This window comes from Rhinoraja longicauda, chromosome 5 (assembly GCF_053455715.1).
Source record: "Rhinoraja longicauda isolate Sanriku21f chromosome 5, sRhiLon1.1, whole genome shotgun sequence".
Classification (NCBI taxonomy): Eukaryota; Metazoa; Chordata; class Chondrichthyes; order Rajiformes; family Arhynchobatidae; genus Rhinoraja; species Rhinoraja longicauda.
This window is the reverse complement of record NC_135957.1, coordinates 26,918,791-26,939,006: the sequence shown is the minus strand read 5'-3', so window position 1 is coordinate 26,939,006 and position 20,216 is coordinate 26,918,791. Positions and strand designations below refer to the sequence as shown.

The 20,216-nt window shown below is 40.2% G+C and overlaps 1 protein-coding gene across 1 annotated transcript in view; it reads left to right on the top strand.

Moving 5' to 3' along the window:
- The window catches only part of sh3yl1 (SH3 and SYLF domain containing 1), a 50,391-nt gene extending 31,770 nt beyond the window's left edge, over positions 1–18,621 (top strand). Inside the window, exons 6-10 of the mRNA XM_078399183.1 lie at positions 1,119–1,247; positions 3,422–3,584; positions 7,595–7,664; positions 9,070–9,120; positions 17,893–18,621. Of these exons, the coding sequence (XP_078255309.1) occupies positions 1,119–1,247; positions 3,422–3,584; positions 7,595–7,664; positions 9,070–9,120; positions 17,893–18,086 (607 nt within the window). The 3' untranslated portion in view covers positions 18,087–18,621. The remainder of the gene's footprint in view (positions 1–1,118; positions 1,248–3,421; positions 3,585–7,594; positions 7,665–9,069; positions 9,121–17,892) is intronic.
- The last annotated feature ends 1,595 nt before the right edge of the window (positions 18,622–20,216 follow it).

Here is a 20,216-nt window from a genome sequence, read left to right as displayed (position 1 = left end):
AGTTGTATCCCATTAGAAAAAGCAACGTATAATCTGAGAAATGGATACGACTTCTTTTTGAAGGTGTGGAACCCATTCATGGCAAAGCTAGGATTAAGAATAGGAAGTATTTAAATTCAGGATTGCTTTGTTACCTAACAAGAATTTTAAAAGAAATTACTCGGAAGTGACTCCTCGGGACTCCAGGTTTCTCTCTTTCTTTCTTTCTTCTGCTTTTTCTTTTTCCTTCTTTTTAACTGGGGGGTGGGGGGGAGGGGGGAGGGGAGAAAATACAGAACAATACGTGTATAATCTAAGTTATAGGTTAGTGACTATTGTTTACTATGAAATGTATAATGTATAACGTATGGGTTCTGTTAAAACTTAAATAAAATATTTTTAAAAAAATTTAAAAAAAGAACCTGAACCCACTACAATTTGTCTATCGCCACAGTAGATCAAAGGGGATGTGATCTTGTTGGCTCTCCACTCTGTACTGGACCACTTGGACAATAAACACACGTACGTCAGGCTGTTGTTCATAGACTAAGCTTGGTGTTCAACGCCATTGTTCCCATCAAACATGTTAGCACACTCAGAGAACTGGGTGTCAGCGCATTTCTGTGCAACCGGATCCTCAACTTTCTCATCAACAGAACACACTCGGTAGAAATTGGCAACAACACTTCCTCTTCAATAATCATCCAGACAAGGGCACATCAAGGGTATGTGCTCACCCCCCTGCTCTACTCACTTTATGCCCATGATTGTGTAGCCGGACATAGATCCAACTCCATCTTTAAATTTGCTGATGGCACCACCGTTGTCAGCTGAATTACAGGCAATGAGTCAGAGTTTCAGATGGAGATCAGTCAGCTGATCGAATGGTGCCAGACCAATAACTTTGCTCTCAACTTCAGTAAAACCAAGGAACTGACTGTTGACTTTGCAAGAGGAAGACCGAGGATCCACAAACTTGTCTTCACCAATGGGTGCATGGGGGAGAGAGTCAACAACTTTAAGCTCCTATGTGCATATCTCTGAAGATCTGTTGTGGGCCCAGCACATAAAGTAAAGATCTGCATATTAGTAAATTTTCTCATATAATGTATTAATGAACATCAGACAATGTTTTCTAGAAACATTGAGGGAGATGTTGCCGTAAGAAGTTCAGCTGCGATGTACACATACTGCAAGGCACGTGGATTGTTTGCTGGAATATCATTGGAGGGTTCTTACTTGATTGAAAGAAAAGAGACCAATCGCAAGTAAGTTGCAGAGAGATTTGTTTTTCTGTCCAAATATTTGATTATGTAATGTGTCCAAAAATCCATTGACATATTTATGTTGGAATGCTGCTCTGCATGACCATGGAGTGCAGGTTCAGCTCCTGGAACTTGTCTCAAGATAAACTAGCTAGTTCCAAGAGATGTTCGAAGAGAGGCAATCTAAATGATCAAACAAAGTTGCTTAGTCCAACGTTATACAGGTTTATAATTCATATTTATTCTTGTAATTTGGTTTGTGCATTTTTGTTTTAAAATATTTACTTTAAGCTGACCCTGCCTATCCACAGTTCAGAATAGTAATTTGACTGTTTCTATTTATTTATTTATAATGAATGATCTTTGCTATCCACTTTGCTGCTGTAAACTGTAAATTTCCCCGGTGTGGGACGAATAAAGGAATATATTATTATTATTTATAAACATATATTTCATTTTGAGCATCAAATCAAATTGGTGTTCTGGTATCAAAATTTAATTTGATGGTAAAATCGTCATTTTTACTGATTTTTATAAAATATAGGCATCATCATTGTAAGTCACTGCCAGTGTTTGACATATGTATTTACATGTCATATACGAGTACTTACCTTCCATGTTCCTTACATCATGTTTCCCACTTGCCATAGCGGGATTCAAACTCTACTTAGTAGTACAAATTCACTTGGACCATTTTCTAACACCTCGCTGCACTTTCTTTTTCTCTCTGTCCCCATCTCAGGACACAGATTACCAACAGACATCTATTACAAACCGACTGATTCCCACAGCTCTCTTGACCTCCACTTATCCTAGCTGTTGTGAGGTTACCATTCCTTGTGGTTTCTCCATCTCCACACATCTGTTCTCAGATTGAGGCCTTCCACTCTTGGACATCCAAGATGTCCTCTTCCTTCATGAAACGTGGTAGTCCCACCCCCTGCATTTGTTGATGGAGCTCTCACCCATGTCTCCTCCATTTATTGCAGTTCTGCTCTCTACCCCACCCCACCTCCCAGACAGAACAGAAATAGAGTTCCCCAGGTCCTTACCTTTGACCCCACCAGCCTCTGCATCCAACACACCATTCTCAGACATTTCTTCCTCCTTCACACAATCCCATCACCAGTCACATCTTCCCCTCCCAACCCTTGCTATCTTCTGTAGATATCTCTCTCTCCTACTTCATTGTTTTTCTCAAGACTCCCTACCCACCCCAGTCCTTCCCCAGGCACTTTTCCATCCAACCACAGGAGATTCAACACCCTTTCCTGCACATCCTCGCTCACTTCTATTCATTAATAACGCCAACAGTCTGTCCCTTCTTTGTGTTTTAATAGTATGTGTTAAATGTATGTGTTTAGTGTTCTTTAGCTTGTTTTATGTTTGGGGTGGGGGGGGAAGTTTTTTTCTAATCTCAACGCGACGGAGATGCAATTTTTTTCCGTATAGTATCTCCATCCGCACTGCAGCCTAACATCGTGGAGTCTCCTTTGCTGGAGACCGACTTTTGAAAACTCCACCGCAGGGAGCCTACGGGACTTTAACATCGAGGAGCCCGCAATCCCTTTGCCAAGGAGCTTGCGGATTTAACATCACGGAGCTCGCGGTCTCTGATTAAAGACCGACTTCGGGAACTCCAAGCCGCAGAAGCTTCGACCACCCCGACGCGGGAGTTTTGATCACCTCGACGTGGCAGCTTTGACCGCCGGCTGCGGGAGCTTTGATTGCCCCGACGGATGGTTCGACTGCCCTGACCGCGGGAAAATAAAGAGGAAGAAGATTGGACTTTTTAGCCTTCTGTCACAGTGAGGAATATGGGGAATCTGCTGTGGTGGATGTTTATGTTAACTTTTATGTAGTTGTGTGTCTTGTTGCTTTTTTTTTCATATGGTAATTCGCATTTCACTGTACCTTAATTGAGTGTCTACATGTGACAATAAAAGATTTTTGAAACCTTTGAACCCCAGCACTCCTTCTAGATGAATATGTGCACCTCTTACCAACCTTGTCTACTTCAGTGCTATTGATGTGACTTCCTCGATAATGTGCTGTTTAAAATTTAGATTGCTTTGTTAGTATAAAATAGTTTCGTGTTTACTTAGATCAAACAGTATATAATGCACTGTAGTTCATAATTTTGAAAATAATAATTCTGTAAAAATGTGTTTAAATAGATTTTACTGCCAGGACATCAGGGCAAGTGCAATTCTGTATGGAGATGTCGAGCCTCCAACTGCAACCCAAGAGCTATACGAAATATTGGGCAATTTCACTGAACAGTACCAAATAGAAGAACTTCGTGAAACCAACAAAAAAAGAGCAAGAACACAAACAAAGGTTTGTGATGTTTTATATGCCTATTTTTTTGTTTGTTGTATTCAGTCAATTTGAAACTGATCTTTCAGCCACCAGAATCAAAGTAAGAAATCCACTGAGCTTCAAAAACTTAGGATGATTTTGTCTCTGAAACTGAAGAGGCTTTTAGACAGGCACATAGAAATGCAAGGAATATAGGACTATAGATCATATGCATGCGGAGGAGATTAGTTTGACCTATAATCATGTTCAGCATGGATCCTAGGTCAAAGTACCTGTTCCTGTGCAATGTTCTGCATCCTTATTTCATTTTTTTCTGTACAGTTAAATGCAGCAAAGATATAGTTCAGATATTCCTACCCAAACTAATTTGATTTTTGTTCTCTCATCAGCTAGCATGTGTAAGCCGTCTTGTTGAGTCTCATTATCTGTAACTCGTTTTCACCTAGGCCACAGCTAACAATGGCCTGTTCCCTCTATCACTGTTACTTTTTTGCTTATCTTTCATTCATTTTTTCCATATCTCTCAAAATCACCGTCTTTATCACTCCTTTTCCTTTCCGCTGACTCTCAGTCTGAAGAAGGGTTTCGATCCGAAATGCCACCTATTCCTGTTCTCCAGAGACACTGTCTGACCCGCTGAGTTACTCCATCTTAATGTGTCTATCTTCGGTTTAAACCAGCATCTGCAGGTCCTTCCTACACACTCCCATGTACTTTATTGGAGAACTTTGAATTATCTTTAATTAGACTTTATCTTACACTAAATGTTGTACTCTTTAACCTTATCTGTGGACCGCTTGATTGTAATTACCTATAGTATTCTCTTTGCCTGGATAGCACACAAACAAAAGCTTTTCACTACCTCAGAAATAAATTTACTGATGTGCAATGTAGATTCCAGAATTAAATTTCCATTCACGCAAGAATTCAGAAATAATCAAATTAAATTGTTTCAAAAATGGCTCCAATGCCCAACAGCCTGCAAAATTTTGAAATTTGCTTTTATCTATGTTAAACAGTAAAATAGAAAAATCAGAAATTAGTTCCACAATGAATACTGTGCATTACTTAGATTTCACAATTAAATGTTGCTTTTGTTATGGATTGAAAATGGAAGTCAATTCTTGTAGCCCATTTACTAATCCCATTTACTAACATTTTTCTGTAATCTACTATGTATTAGTGATTCAGGTTCTCTTCCAGATGTGAGAGTACCTGCCTCTAACATCCTTTCAAGCAGTGCTAGTCTAAAGGATTGTTACCTGAAATGCCATTTGTGCATTTCCTCCACAGATGTTGCCTGACCAGCTGAGTTGTTTTTTGTTTACTTAGTAAGTTTGCAGATACATCAAAATTGATGAGGAGTGTTGTGAAAGGATACAGCGGGATTTATTTCAGTTACAGAATTAACAGAAAGTTACAGGGTTAAAACCTTCATGTTCTGCAGTGTCTATGACTAGCACTTTGATTCTTGCTACTCTATATATCTTACTTTTGGTCTATTCTTATTACTTTTTATCTAATTTTATTACTCTATCGTTCGCTCATGTGTCAGACGACATTAGCTCGCTGTTGGCTTCTGTCGTCGTCCAACATGTTGACATAATTGTTCGCCCGACGCGTCAGAGTGTATCGTGTTGTCTTTTCCGTGGGATCGCCACGAGGAGGCTTCTGTCATGATCCCCCATTACTCTATTAATCTTACTTATAACTATTATTTATTTATCTTATTACTCTTATTATTTGTATTTTTCTACCTTTTCTCCTTGTTCTATATTTTATATGCTCTGTGTAAAGCACTTTGAATTGCCATTGCTGTATGAAATATGCTATATAAATAAACTTGCCTTGCCTTGCCTTACAGAAATGGCCAGAGAAATGGCAGATGGTGATTAATCTGAACAAGTGTGAGATATTACGAAGGCGAAAGTATACAATTAATGACAGTACCTTTTACGGCATTGATGTAGATAGGGATGTGGGGGTCCAAGTCCATAGCTCCCTGAAAGTGGCAACACAAATAGACAGAGTGGTAAAGATATATGATATGCTTGCCTTCATTGGTCACAGCAAGAGTATATGGATCAGGAAGTCATGTTGCATTGGGAGTGTTGTGTGTAGTTCTGGTGGTTCCATTATATGAAGGTTGTGAAGGCTTTGGAGAGAGTGTAGAAAAAATAGACCAGAATGCTGCCTGAATTAAAGAGTATAAACTCCAAGGAGAGGTTGGACAAATTTGGATTGTTTTCTCTGGAGCATCAATAAGATTGTGGGAAGACCTAATAGAAGTATATTAAATTATGAGAGGCATGGATAGGGTAGATAGAACCTTTTTCCCGGGGTGAAAATGTAAAAGACTGGAGGGCATAGCTTTAAGGTCAGAGGCGGAAAGTTTAAAAGAGATATGCGGGTCAAGTTTTTTTTGCACAGAGAGTAGAATGATGGTGGAAGCAAATATATATGCTCGTGGTGTTTAGATTATTGGCTCATGAATATGCAGGAATGGATGGATACGGATCACATTCAGACAAAAGAGATTAAGTTCTTCGACACAGGTCAAATGGCCTTTCCTGTGCTCCAAAGTTCTCTATTCTTTAGAATTGATCACCATGAAGCCCATGTTTTTCAATACTCTCCATAGCCCTGGCTTATATGATAAATATCCTACCCTCATTAGACCCCCAATCCATCTCCCCAAATAGATTGAGATTCTTGTGCTACTCTTATTCAAAGGAATAATATGATTTGTAATCATACAAAAGAATCTTGAAGGTAGATCACAAAATGCTGGAGTAACTCAGCGGGACAGGCAGCATATCTGGAGAGAAGGAATAGGTGATGTTTCGGGTCGAGACCCTTCTTCAGGCGAGCATCTGCAGTTCTTTCCTACACAAAAGAATCTTGAGTTTGTATTGGTGCAATCTCTTTGAACATTCAGACCACATCTATTGCATATCAGACCCATTTTGTGTAACCCCTTCAAATGTTCTGATTTTGCCCACTAATTGTAGAACAGGGATAATTGGCGGAAGAATGGTGCTGACAGACTCAAGCAAAGATTTTGGTTCAATTACTATGTTGAGTTATTGTTGATTTACTAACGCTGAAACATCAAAGCTAAAATTTATAAGCTGAAACTTACATAGTGTAGATGGGCTATTGCATGCTAGCGAATCGTAGTGCTTGTTAGTAGTAGTCCCGCCTAGTATGTGGTTTATAATATTAAGAACTCGCCTACGTCAGGCAGTAGATGTAGCAGCTCGGAGCTGTAATGTACTGCAGGTCCTATGATGTAAGTGCTTCAATAAAATAATGCATTGTATCTTAGCGTGTACATAAGCACTTTATTACACATAGAATTTGTTATAGACAATAGACAATAGGTGCAGGAGTAGGCCATTCAGCCCTTCGAGCCAGCACCACCATTCAATGCGATCATGGCTGATCACTCTCAATCAGTACCCCGTTCCTGCCTTCTCCCCATACCCCCTCACTCCGCTATCCTTAAGAGCTCTATCCAGCTCTCTCTTGAAAGCATCCAACGAACTGGCCTCCACTGCCTTCTGAGGCAGAGAATTCCACACCTTCACCACTCTCTGACTGAAAAAGTTCTTCCTCATCTCCGTTCTAAATGGCCTACCCCTTATTCTTAAACTGTGGCCCCTTGTTCTGGACTCCCCCAACATTGGGAACATGTTTCCTGCCTCTAATGTGTCCAATCCCCTAATTATCTTATATGTTTCAATAAAATCCCCCCTCATCCTTCTAAATTCCAGTGTATAGCCATGGAGGGGATGTATGTCATTATCCTTAGCCAGAGTAAGAGGCAATTTGTCAATGATATTGAATTATCTGCATTTTTTTAATAATCCACAGGAAATCTGTGCAAAACCCTTGAGCATAATGAGGACAGTGTATATTTAATTGTTGCTTGACCACAGAATGTCTGGACCTAATGTTTTGTAGAAAAAGGGACGGATGTATTCCTTCATTCTGCATGATCATATCTTTTTCTTTTGATTATATAGGTCAAAGAATCAAATAGAAATCCACCAAGACCACAGCGTATGCGGGCATCTGCGAATGAAAGAGGACAAGGTATCTGTATGAATATTATTATGATGCACTACTTTTCTACTTGCCTTTCTTATTTGAGACACGTGGAGGCATGATTCTAATCCTATGCTGTGAATCATGGTCTTAATTCAAAATCAAAAAAGGCATGCTGTATTTGTGTGAAAATTCCTTTATCACTTGAAATCCTGACATGCTTATTTCTCTTTGAGGCCCTATTATGGGGCAATGGTGGCACTGAATGACTATATTTGCCTCCGCAGCACAGTCATAGCCCTTTTAAAGTGAACAAAAGCCAAAGTGCTGGACGAACACCCTTCTTCAGATGGAAGAATGACCCTTTGCATCAGTCTGAAGAAGGGTCCTGGCCTGAAATATTGTCTGTCCATTTCCCTCTACAGATGCTGCCTCATCCACTGAGTTTGTAGAGTACTTTATTTTTTTGCTCATCTGTCTTTTAAAGTGATTTTGTGCTGGAACACTTCTGCTCATTTTAGCTTATGTGGTTCCAAAATCAATGCACAAATTACAGTGATAACTAGAAATAGTTGGATCAATGTTTTGAGCACGAGTTAATTAAATTTCCAAAATTAGTTTAAATCCAGCCTGAACTAGTGGATTTGTTTCCTGCTTTTATATCTTTGAAAAATTCATATTTTCAGCCAGTCTACAGAATGAATGTTTTTGGTAAATGGAACAATGTCACAAGTGAAGGAAAGAACTTCTGAGCTTGGGGTGAGGCAAATTATGTAGCACAGGTGACCTTTAATATGGCTATCCAGCTGGGAAAAGGTGGATATTATCAAAACACATCAATGATGGAATGGCAAATTGGAAGGCTTTGAGAAATGCCAGGGGTCACACATATACAGCCAGGGCTTACACATGCTTTAGGCTCCACTTAAGTTTTAATCGGCAACAATTACACGAGAAATATATAGCGTTTAAATATTTAATTCACATGTTATGGTGAGTCTGCAAGTTAAATTTATTTTCTATCTTCTTGTTCGTGTCTTTAGTGCACTCTTGTTGGCTTGTTTCACATAGGTCACTCAGTTCAAAGTGAGAATTATACTTTTGTTTCATTAATAAAATTCATCATGACAAAAATATAATTATGAAGGAAAATATGCTATCCGTGACTGATATATTTGGGAATAATTTACTATTTATTTCTCATTCCTGCAATAAATGTGATCTTTTTCCATGCTTATTTTAATTAACCTAACAGCATTTACCCCTTACGTAGAAGGAAGAAACTAAACATAATAAAAATGATGAATGAATGTGAAAAGGAGAAATAGAGTTTAAGTCTCTAATAATACCAGATTAACAAAATATGCAGTGTTATGATATTACAATGTTTATGCTTGGCTAATCTATGACAAAATAAATTCTGAGTGACAATATTTTCTTTCTTGATTCAAAGTGGAGCAGAATTCCAAAAATCTTTATCCACAACTACCAAACTCCCAGTCTGGTAAGTTAAATGTTACAGAAAGTCAGCTTTGATTACCAATTCATGCATAGTAGAGCAAAATCATGTTGTCATTTGAAACAAGTAAGATAACAGTAACTTGTATTTATAGTGCAGCATTTAACATGGAAAGTCTCAATGCACTATCAATAACATTTTCACATTTTCATTTTCTCTTTAAAAATTGATTTGGCCAAATTTTTTAATCTTATTTCGGTTGAGTGTTTGTTGTTTTGAATAAATGTACAGGTTCACCACTGATCTTCTGGCAAATAGTGGTCTGGCACCTCCTTTAATCCGGACAAAATTGCGAGAGTGCACTCGAAATCCCCCTCCCCACCTCCCCTCCCCCTTGCCCCTGGACGTGTCCTCGAAAATGTGGCACCTAGGCCAGAGAGGCAGTTGATCTCGACCTCATTGGAACTTCCGCGCCGATCGACAGGTTGAATCTGCCCCCTACGGCCGGGGCTCTGGAACTCTGGCCACTCTCTTCCACAGAATCTGTTCCCATAGCTGACTTCCGCAACTGACTTTGCGGTCCAATATCTCAGCTCCTCGGCTCCCTAATCTGACCGTCCTGGTACAATAGGACTCCTCATGTAGGTCCTGACCTCAGTTGGACTGGCAAAACTGGATAATCCAGAAAGGCTCTGGAACCAAGGATACCAGGAAATCAGTGGTGGATCTGTACTTGGAATCAAAAATAAAATGATCAATGGCCTACAGAATGGATTTAATTGCAGATAGTCCCCGAATAATAAGTGGATCACATTTTTACAGACATCTTTAAGTCAATTTTGTTGATTGGTTGGAAAATAGACACAAATCACTCAATATGGTAACCACGCCTCCACAATATTGTAAATATTGCTTAAAGTGGAGAAAGTGGAGAAGTAGTTCCGCCATCTGTAGCATCAGACTTTTGAATGCAATGTTCTGAAAGCTTGTTTGTATGCACAAGTGTCTATGAGATACATTTTTCAGATGAGGTACTAAATCTGGATCGCATCTGTTCACCTAGATGGATATTTAAAAAATAGTTAGGAAAATAAGACAAAGAAGAAGGAATAAGCCATCCTTATTGCATCTTGGCTGTTCAATACAATCCTCACTCGTCAAATTAATATAATTGCCAAGTATTAATCACAAAGGACAAGACAGTAGTGCAATTAACAGAGCTGATGCCTCAAAGGTCCAATAACCCAGATTCATCCTGACCTCCAGTGGTGTATTTATAGTTGTTTGCATTTTCCATTTGTGGTTTTCTCCGGTATCTCTCATTTTCTTCCATATCAATAGTCGTTGGTGTCATGAGCAAGGACTTCTACGATTAAATTAAACATTGATTACTGACCTAAGTTAAGGTAGATTTTCTTAAGGCCAGAGTAGTCTTTGTTGTCATTCGCACGTGATGGTCCCATAAAGAGAGTACAATGAAATTTGTTATTTTAGTTTCTGTTAGTAAAATTGGTCTGGATTGATTTCCCATTCTTGAAAGATTTAGTTTATCATGAGGTTGTGAATGTCCCTGGAACAATTAACTGCCAAATATAAATTCACAATTAATTGATGTAAATATTTGGTTAGAAGTCTGAATTTATTAAGTCATTTGTAATAAAAATCCAAAGCCCAAAGGAGTTAAAGCAAAATTATTCAATTACAGTTTAGATGTTTATTAGCATTGGAAAGCATTGATGCCACATAACTAAATTGTGTAAATCAATCCAGTGCTTGCTTCTCAGTCATTTCTAACACTTTGTTTCCGAGTTTGAGTCTGAAGAGGAGTGACACTCATCTGCCAATTTAATTCATCAACACCATTCACTAGTCCGAAGAAGGGTCTCGACCCGAAACCTCACCCCTTCTTTCTCTCCAGCTGCCTGTTCCGCTGAGTTACTCCAGCATTTTGTGTCTATCTTCTAATTCACCATCCCACTCTGACCTTTGTTTGTGGTCTTCTGCAACTGCCCAACTCAAGCTCAGGGACCAACACCTCATCAATTAGTTAACTCACTCTTTTTTCGGTTTGTATCAGGAGTGGGTATTTTTGCCTGCCCTTACCACCAACATCACCCCCCAACCGCGCCCACCCCCACCTTCCAGAAGACTACAATGTATTTTACCTAGATTGTACAGTATTCATTACAAGGAGCTAGGAAAATAACCACTCCATAACCTTCAGGTCTGGAGAGCTGAGGGTGAGCTAAATCTCTGTGAATCAGCATACAGTATTCCCTCGTGTCCCATTTGGTAATGCAACCTTGCCCTTAAGTCTTCAATCTCAATTTCTAAAGATTGTATATTGTCCAATTGGATGCTAGGGAGTAGGAAGTAGAAGTCGAAGTCTCCTGCGCTGCAATCACACTTGCAGGCCACTCTAACTGTTGCAAAGTATTTATGAATGGTCTAACCCACTTCCTGTGGCCCCTCGCACAAATTCACACCCTAGCTATTGAGTGGGCCTACCCTTTCCCTTCCCTCTTACCTTTATCCTACTTGCCAAGAATATTTCATGGTCCCTTTTAGCCCTTCTAATTTATTAAAGTTCTTTCCTGTTTCCTTTATATTCCTCAAGGACTTTAGCTGATTTCAGCTTCCTAAATCATACATATGCTTCCTTTTCCTTTTTGACTAAACTTGTCATGCAGGGTGTCTGAACTTTGTCATCCTTATCTTCTCACAGGCACATATGGGTTCTGAACTCATAATCGATTGGTTTTTTAAATATCCCCACATGACAGATGTGGATTTACATTCAAATAGCTACCCAATTTACTTTCAGCAGTTCTTGTCTAATACTATTATAGTCAGCCTATTCTTAATTTATTAACAAAAGCTGCCAAAGATTGTCAGCTTTATTATGGTTGGAGGCTTCTCTGTGATGATCCAGAAGTCCTCACTGCATGATATCAAGCTAACTCCCAAATGCAAATTTCTGCCAACGATCCAAATTAGGCAAATTCATACTTAGCAGTCATGGTAAATGTGGATAGCCCACTATGAATTCTAAACCATTATTAATCGCTTTAAATCTGCTATTAATTGAATTTCATCATGCTTTATTCAAAAGTTTGAATGAGATTGAATTGTTGCAATGGAATTGCTTAACTAAAATACTATACTAATACTTTAAGGAAGTTCACAGATTTATAACATCCATATCTGATCTGTTTTGATGCTGGAAATCTGAAAAAAAGAGTCTATCTCTGACTATAGTGGAATTGATGGTCAGCATGGTCTCGGTGGGCTGAAGGGCCTATTTCTACGCTGTATCTCTAAACTAAACTAAATCTCTTTTACAAATGTTGTCTGACTTACTGAAGATTTCTAGTATTTGCTGGTTTTATTGTTAATTTGGTTAGTTTTTGACATTACGGGAATGTCTGATGAAAGAACATTGCCATGAAACATCTGTGGTACAGACACTATAAAGTGTCTGTACCGCAGATGGTCTTAATCTATTGAATATTCCCAACATTTTCTGCTTTTTTAAGATTTCCAGCATTGTATTATTTTGCTTTAGCAGCATGTCAAGTTGTTTTCAGTATATTTTGTTCTGCTAATTAGTTTATAATTTCTGGATGTCACTTGCAGCCAAATAATCCCACATTGTGAGATTGTCAAATACAATGGAAATCCAGTACCTTAAATATTGTATTCCAATTAGGATGATTGTAAAATCATTCTTTAATAGTGGGCAGACAGAAAAGAGTTGGAAAACATGGCTAGGGATGATCTTCTTTGTCGGTGTTCATAATGAAATAGTAAACTTGTATTTACCAAAAATAAGTTTTCCCTCACCCCCACTTTGTGTTCTTTATTCAGCATTACTAAGTGGTGCAGTAGAGGTTCATTGCGTTGATTTTTGGGGCAAGGAGATTGTCCTAAGAGGGAAGAATTGAGAAGAATGTATAGGTGGGGTGGGGGAAGAAGGTGCAGTCAAATATAGGACAACTAAGTTAGTCCAACAGGCGGATTTCCACAATATTTTTTCAAATGTTGTAAAGCTGGAATAGATTGTAACTTTTGATATTTGAGATGCCAATTTTTAAGAGCTTTAATATATATATCAATGAAGTATTGTACAGCTACTCTCACTCATCACTCACCACCACTTTCTCAATGCCGATTACTTAGTCTAACTCTGCGAAGAATACACTGTTCAGATTGTACTTCTCTCTTGGCAATGGCAAAATCAACCTCAGAATATCAACCTCTGTATTGTCTTTAAGCTGTAAGATGTATTGTCCCCACCAGACTCTCTCATGGCCACAAGATTGGTTGGCCCCTACTTCACCATCACTTCATACTCTTCTGCGATCTTTACTGCATCTTCCCATGCATTTTACATGATAATAGCCCACCAGGGAAATTGTCTCAAATGATTCCAGGCACGATTTCACTGTCCATGCATTGCATATACTTGAATGGATCTGAGAAAAGCTGAATTGAGGGTTGTTATTCTGTTTACGATATGGTTCCAGCTTTTCTGGTATCAGCAAGTTGCCCAAACTCATTGGTCTCCTACCCTCGCATCCCTACGTAGAGCCAGTGTCTGGACACTGCTTATCATTGGAAATGTAGCTTCCAGCTAACCATTGATGCCTCTATGTGCATATACTTCCATTTGCTACCATATTTTCCCTTTGAAATCAATCAGCTTACTAGAATTCCAATACTAAACTCTTAATGTAGGAAATTCCATGGTAGTTATCCCAAAAAGCAGTCCCTCTCCACTATGTGAACAAATACTATGGTAATGTCGGGCATATTGAAACACATTTCGCCCATTAGTTCCTCTGAGCTTATTCCTCAATTCGGCTAAATCCTGTGTGAGCTGTAAATTATTTATTGAGAGGAAGGGGGCTAAAAGAGAGAGCGCTAAGGAGAAGAGGGACAAGGGGGGCTGCCGAGAACAAAGAGGCACCTTGCGGGGGGTGGAAACGTTGATGCCGAGAACGAAGGACCAACTTGACTAATGAGTACTTTTGTAACTTTGACGGTACCAGAAACATGGCAATTCTTTGTATATTCTATGTATTAGACAATAGAGAATAGGTGCAGGAGTAGGCCATTCGGCCCTTCGAGCCAGCACCACCATTCAATGTGATCATGGCTGATCATTCGCAATCAGTACCCCTTTCCTGCCTTCTCCCCATATCCCCTGACTCCGCTATCCTTAAGAGCTCTATCTAGCTCTCTCTTGAATGCATTCAGAGAATTGGCCTCCACTGCCTTCTGAGGCAGTGAATTCCACAGATTTACAACTCTCTGACTGGAAAAGTTTTTCCTCATCTCTGTTCTAAATGGCCTACCCCTTATTCTTAAACTGTGGCCTCTGGTCCTGGACTCCCCCAACATTGGGAACATGTTTCCTGCTTCTAACGTGTCCAACCCCTTAATAATCTTATATGTTTCGATAAGATCCCCTCTCATCCTTCTAAATTCCAGTGTATACAAGCCTAGCCGCTCCAGTCTTTCAACATATGACAGTCCCGCCATTCCGGGAATTAACCTAGTAAACCTACGCTGCACGCCCTCAATAGCAAGAATATCCTTCCTCAAATTTAGAGACCAAAACTGCACACAGTACTCCAGGTGCGGTCTTACTAGGGCCCTATACAGCTGCAGAAGGACCTCTTTACTCCTATACTCAACTCCTCTTGTTATGAAGGCCAACATTCCATTGGTTTTCTTCACTGCCTGCTGTACCTGCATGCTTCCTTTCAGTGACTGATGCACTAGGACACCCAGATCTCGTTGTACGTCCCCTTTTCCTAACTATTGTAAGCTAAAACAAAGAATCTCACTGTACCTGGGTACATGTAACAATAAAGTACCATTGAATTATTGAAGAGGGGTGGAGCAGATGAGGGAGGCAGTTAGGGTAAAGGGTATGAGGAAGGAAGACTGAAGGAGCAAGAGGAGATGGGGGATTGTGACGATCAGATCCAAGGGAAAGGATGTAGGCCAGGTCAAGAATCTGCAGCCATGTGGTGTGCTTAGAGATTGCATCACCACTGTGTTTTAAGTTGTAGTTTGAGTTTTGGACCTCCTCACCATTAGAAAAAGAACATATAGTAGCTGGTGTGGAATGGCCACTCCATATTAAAAGAATTCATGCTTATGTTTTGTGCTCCTCAAAACTGGAATGGAAGCAAGTTAACCATGATCCCCGAGTCCACTTCAAAAGATTCATACCATAAATGATTAGGTTCACCTAGATTAAGCACCGGTGCAGAACTTGTTGATTTCATTAACTTCATCTGGCCCTCAATTTCACCTGGACTATCTCTGACACCTCTTAGCCTTTTCTTGATCTTTTTGTCTCTATCACGGGGGACAGACTATTGACTGACTTCTACTACAAACCTACTAACTCCTACCGTTATATGGACTACTATTCCTCCAAATCTGCTTCTTGCAAAGACATTATTTCCTGCTCCCCATTCCCCTGTTTCTGCCACATCTGCTTCCAGATGAGGCTTTCCATTCTAGGTCATCCAAGATGTCCTCTTTCTTTACTAAGCATGGTTTCCCCCCCCTTCTGTCATAGATGGATCACTCACTCTTTGTCTCGTGGTTCTGCTCTCGCTCCCTCTCCATCCAGATGGAACAGGGATAGAGATCCCCTGGTCCTCGCCTTTCCCCCACCCACCTCCGCATCCAAAACATCATCCTCCGACATTTTCCCCATCTCCAACCTGATCCCATTACCAGTCACATCTTCCCATCTCCATCCTTTTCCGGCTTCCGCAGAGACCGCTCCCTCACAACTCTTTTGTTCACATCCCTTCCCACCAAAACCATCCCCTCCCCAGGTACTTCCTTCTGCAACTGCAGGAGATGTAACACCTGTCCCTATACCTCCTTCCTTGCCTCCATCCAGGGACCCCAGCAGTCCTTCCAGGTGATACAGAGGTTCACATGCATTCCACCAACCTACATCCAGTGTTCCTGATGTGGCCTCCTGTACATTGGTGAGACCAAGCGTAGATTCTAAGACCGTTTTGCCGAACACTTGCGCTTGGTCCATCAAAGCCTATTGGATATCTTGGTTGCTCACCATTTTAACTCCCCTTCCCATTCGCATACTTTTATGTCCTGGGCTTCTTCCATTGCCAGAATGAAGCCATATGCAAACATCACCTCATTTTCCACATGGGTAGCTTACAATCCAATGCTATGAACATTGAATTCTCCAATGTTATATAACCTCTAACAAGCCCCCCCCCCCCCCCTCCCACCTTTTCTCTCCTATCCTAATCCCCTGTTTCTCTTGCCCCCTCCCCTGTACCCCACCTGGACTAGATATATTAAAAGCATTGAATATGTGCAGTGCCCTGGCATTATCAAAATTTGAAAAGCTGTGAAAAGGCAGTAGATATGGATCACATGCAGGCAGAGGAGATTAATTTAACTTGGCATCATGTTCGGTGCAGACATTAGGGACTGAAGGGCCTCTTCCTGTGCTGTACATGTTCGATGTAAGTGTTTCATATATTGAGTCCCAACAGTAAATCATCTTCTGTCACACAAGCAAAAATTTACTTACATTTTAATTTACCAGCTTCTGAGATTCTGACTGTTTCCCCATAAAATCGACACCTTTCATTGCAATCTTTTGGTTCTCTTTGCATTCCTGTGAATTTATGAAACATAACTTTCTAGCCCAACTCTAAAAGTTAACCCAGTCAGTTTATTAAATCTTGGAAACAAAAATAATTGAAAAGCAAGTCAGACTGTGGATGCTGGAAACCTGAAGTAAAGAAACAGAAAATGCTACAGATACTGAGCAAATCAGGAAGGTTCTATGGAGGAGAAACAAAGTTAACATTTCAGGCCAATGATGCATCACAACAGCAAAATTTCATGAGCAGAAAAATTAAATTTCCAAGTAGACAGGAACGAGGAGAGAATTCAAAGAGATTATTATTTATAGAACATAGAACATCGAAAAGCACAGTGTAGTTTAGATTAGAGGTACAGTGTGGAAACAGGCCCTTCGACCCACCGAGTCCACGCTGAACATCATCCATTTCACGCTAGTTCAACGAAATGTTAAACGAGAAGGTCGCCAAATCGCTCCAACATTTTTTGTCCTTCGGGTGTACACCCCTTGCGCCATTCAATGAGATCATCGTTGATTTTCTAGCTTAGCATTATAAGAAACTTCACCGGTCCATTCCCTCCACAGATGTATCCTGTGGCTGCAGAAAGTGGTTATCGTTGCCCGATCCATCATGGGTACTGACCACACTACTGAAATTTGACAAAGAAAGTTGTTTTCCTGGAAAAGAGAGTGAATTTATAAACTGAGACTATCTTCAGCCACAAAATGCTACAGTAACTCATTTGGAGGCAGCACCTCTGGATTGAAGGGATGTGTGACATTTTGGGTCGAGACCCTTCTGAGGATTCTGAAGAAGAGTGGCAACCCGTAATGTCACCCATTCCTTCTATCCAGAGATGCTGCCTGTCCCGTTGAGTTACTCCAGCATTTTGTGTCTATCTTCAGTGTAAAACAGCATCTTTAGTTCCTTCCTACACCATCTTCAGCCAAATGATCTTCTTTCCCCAACCACAATCGTTGGTGTATCAACTCTACCCACTGCTAACTACATGCAGATTGCTCGACCCTTGCAAATCAGGTGGAGTTTGTAAAATTGCTCTGCATCTATCATTGTGCTCAATCATATCGTGGCAATGTATTTATTGTTGATTTTATAAGCTTGTTTAGCTCGTGCGTGTATTTACATTTGTTCTGCCTTGCAGAAGATCCATGGGAAAAACCTTTAACTGTGACGGCAATGTATTCGTTTGAGGGACAAGCACCAGGTGATCTCAGCTTCAATGCAGGTGATATAATTACAGTGACAACCCAAACTAATTCTCATTTTGACTGGTGGGAAGGACAACTCCATGAAAATGTTGGCATTTTTCCAGCTAATTATACATCTGCATCTTAAGAATATTTGTAGATATCTTCACAATTTAAAAAAATTGCTCTTTGGTTTCTGGAAGAATGTATAATAATAACAATATTTTTGCAACTTTGTCATATTTTCGTGTCTGTAAACACAAAGTACTGACATCAAGAAGGTTATTTATACTAAATACAGGCTATGATCAAATTTATAACTATTAATACCTTAATTCAAAAGAAATGTTGTCTCATTTTATACCTAACATTGATACTGTCAATCTCATCATTCCATTTGGTGTCAAATGGCATTCACGGGAGAAAGGTACATGACATTTTAAAAGTAAAATTATATTTAATCAGAAGACAGATCTTGTATGGAGTATATTAAATATTTATATTCAATAATGGTATTCCAAAAAAAATATTCTGGAGTTCATTGTCAATCGTAATTCAAAAGCAATTAAATAAAGAATCTTCAATCAAAGATTTAGATGTAAAAATAATCATATCAATTGTGAAGAATATGAATATGTAATATCTGTGATTTGAAATTCTGCCTATTAATTTAAAATACAGAAGTGTTGGTGATTATAAAGAATCTATAAATATTAAAAATAATAGTAAATGGAGAATTATCCAATAAAATGAGATCTTAAAAATATTAATGCTGGTATGTGTGATCTTTGCATAAGATGTTTGTCAACCAAAGTATTTGTCAAATTACCTCAGTTTACAAATGCGTCCATCACACGTACATTACGCTCCCCCCTCCACCTCCGCCGCCTCCTCTTCCTCCGCCCCCAGAGTTGCTGACATCTTCTACAATGTGGAAGGAGGTGGAGATGGCCGTGGAAGGGGAAGAAATCAGAATGGACAAAGCAACGGGAAAAGGATGAGGTGGCGGCGGAGGGGGGAGTGGACAAAGGAACAAAGGAAGAAGCAGCAGCTGGTGAGGGGAGAGGGAGCCCCACGGTGACTGAGCATGTCCTGTCAATGGTGGCGACCAAAAGAAAGTGCTGTTGGCCAGGGCCTATAATGTGAGCCATCAATCGGATGGTGCGGCAGCTGGTGAAGAAGGGCTCGCCGGCGCACCTTGTCGAAGATGTCGGCGACTTGACCAGGAGTTGCTCTCTACCTCCCTCATTTCCGCTTATCTTCCCAGTGTCACACCAACAGTGGCTGAAACTGGAGGAACAGCAAGCTCGGATGATACTTTTATATCTGTGAAGCAGATGGGAAGCCCTCATTATCCTCCCGCTGCCTTAACCCAGGTCATTCAGGAAACGGGACCACTTATCACATGTTCAAATTTACGTAACTTATTACGTAAGTTGGGGAGTACCTGCACTCCAACTGTTGCCTCATCAGCGCCTTGTACAGTTGTAACATAACATCCCAACTTCTATATTGAATACCCTGACTGATGAAGGCCAATGTACCGAATCCTATCTTGACAACCTTATCTACCTTTAGACGTAAGAGATACAGCGCGGAAACAGTCTCTTCCGCTCAACGAGTCCACACCGACCAGTGATCGCCCCATACACTAGCACTATCCAATACACGAGAGAAAATTTACAATTTTTACCGAAGCCAATTAACCTGCAAACCTGTATGTCTTTAGAATGTAGGAGGAAACTGGAACTGTAGGAGGAAAAGAAATGGTGGCACAGCAGTAGAGTTGCTGACTTACAGCACCAGGGACCCAATTCGATCCTAACTACGGGTGCTATCTGTACTGAGTTTGTTTGTTCTCCCCCATGACCTGCTGGGGTTTTTCCAAGATCTTTGGTTTTCTTCCACACTCCAAAGACGTAGGTTAATTGGCTTAGTGTAAATGTAAATTGTTCCTAGTTTGTGTAGGATAGTGTTAGTGTGCGGGGATTGTTGGTTGGCGTGATCTCGGTGGGCCGACGGGCCTGCTTCCGTGCTGTATCTCTAAACTAAAGCAAACTAAACTAAAACACCCTACCTGTGAGGCCACTTTCAAGGAACTATGTACCTGCACTCTTAGGTCTCTCTGCTCTGCAACACTCCCCAAAGCCCTGCCATTTACTGTGAAAGTTCTGCGTGGTTGGACTTCCCAAAATGCAACACCTCACATTTATCTGCATTAAACTCCATTAACCATTCCTTTACCCACTTGCCCAATAGGAAGATGCATGTTCTGAAT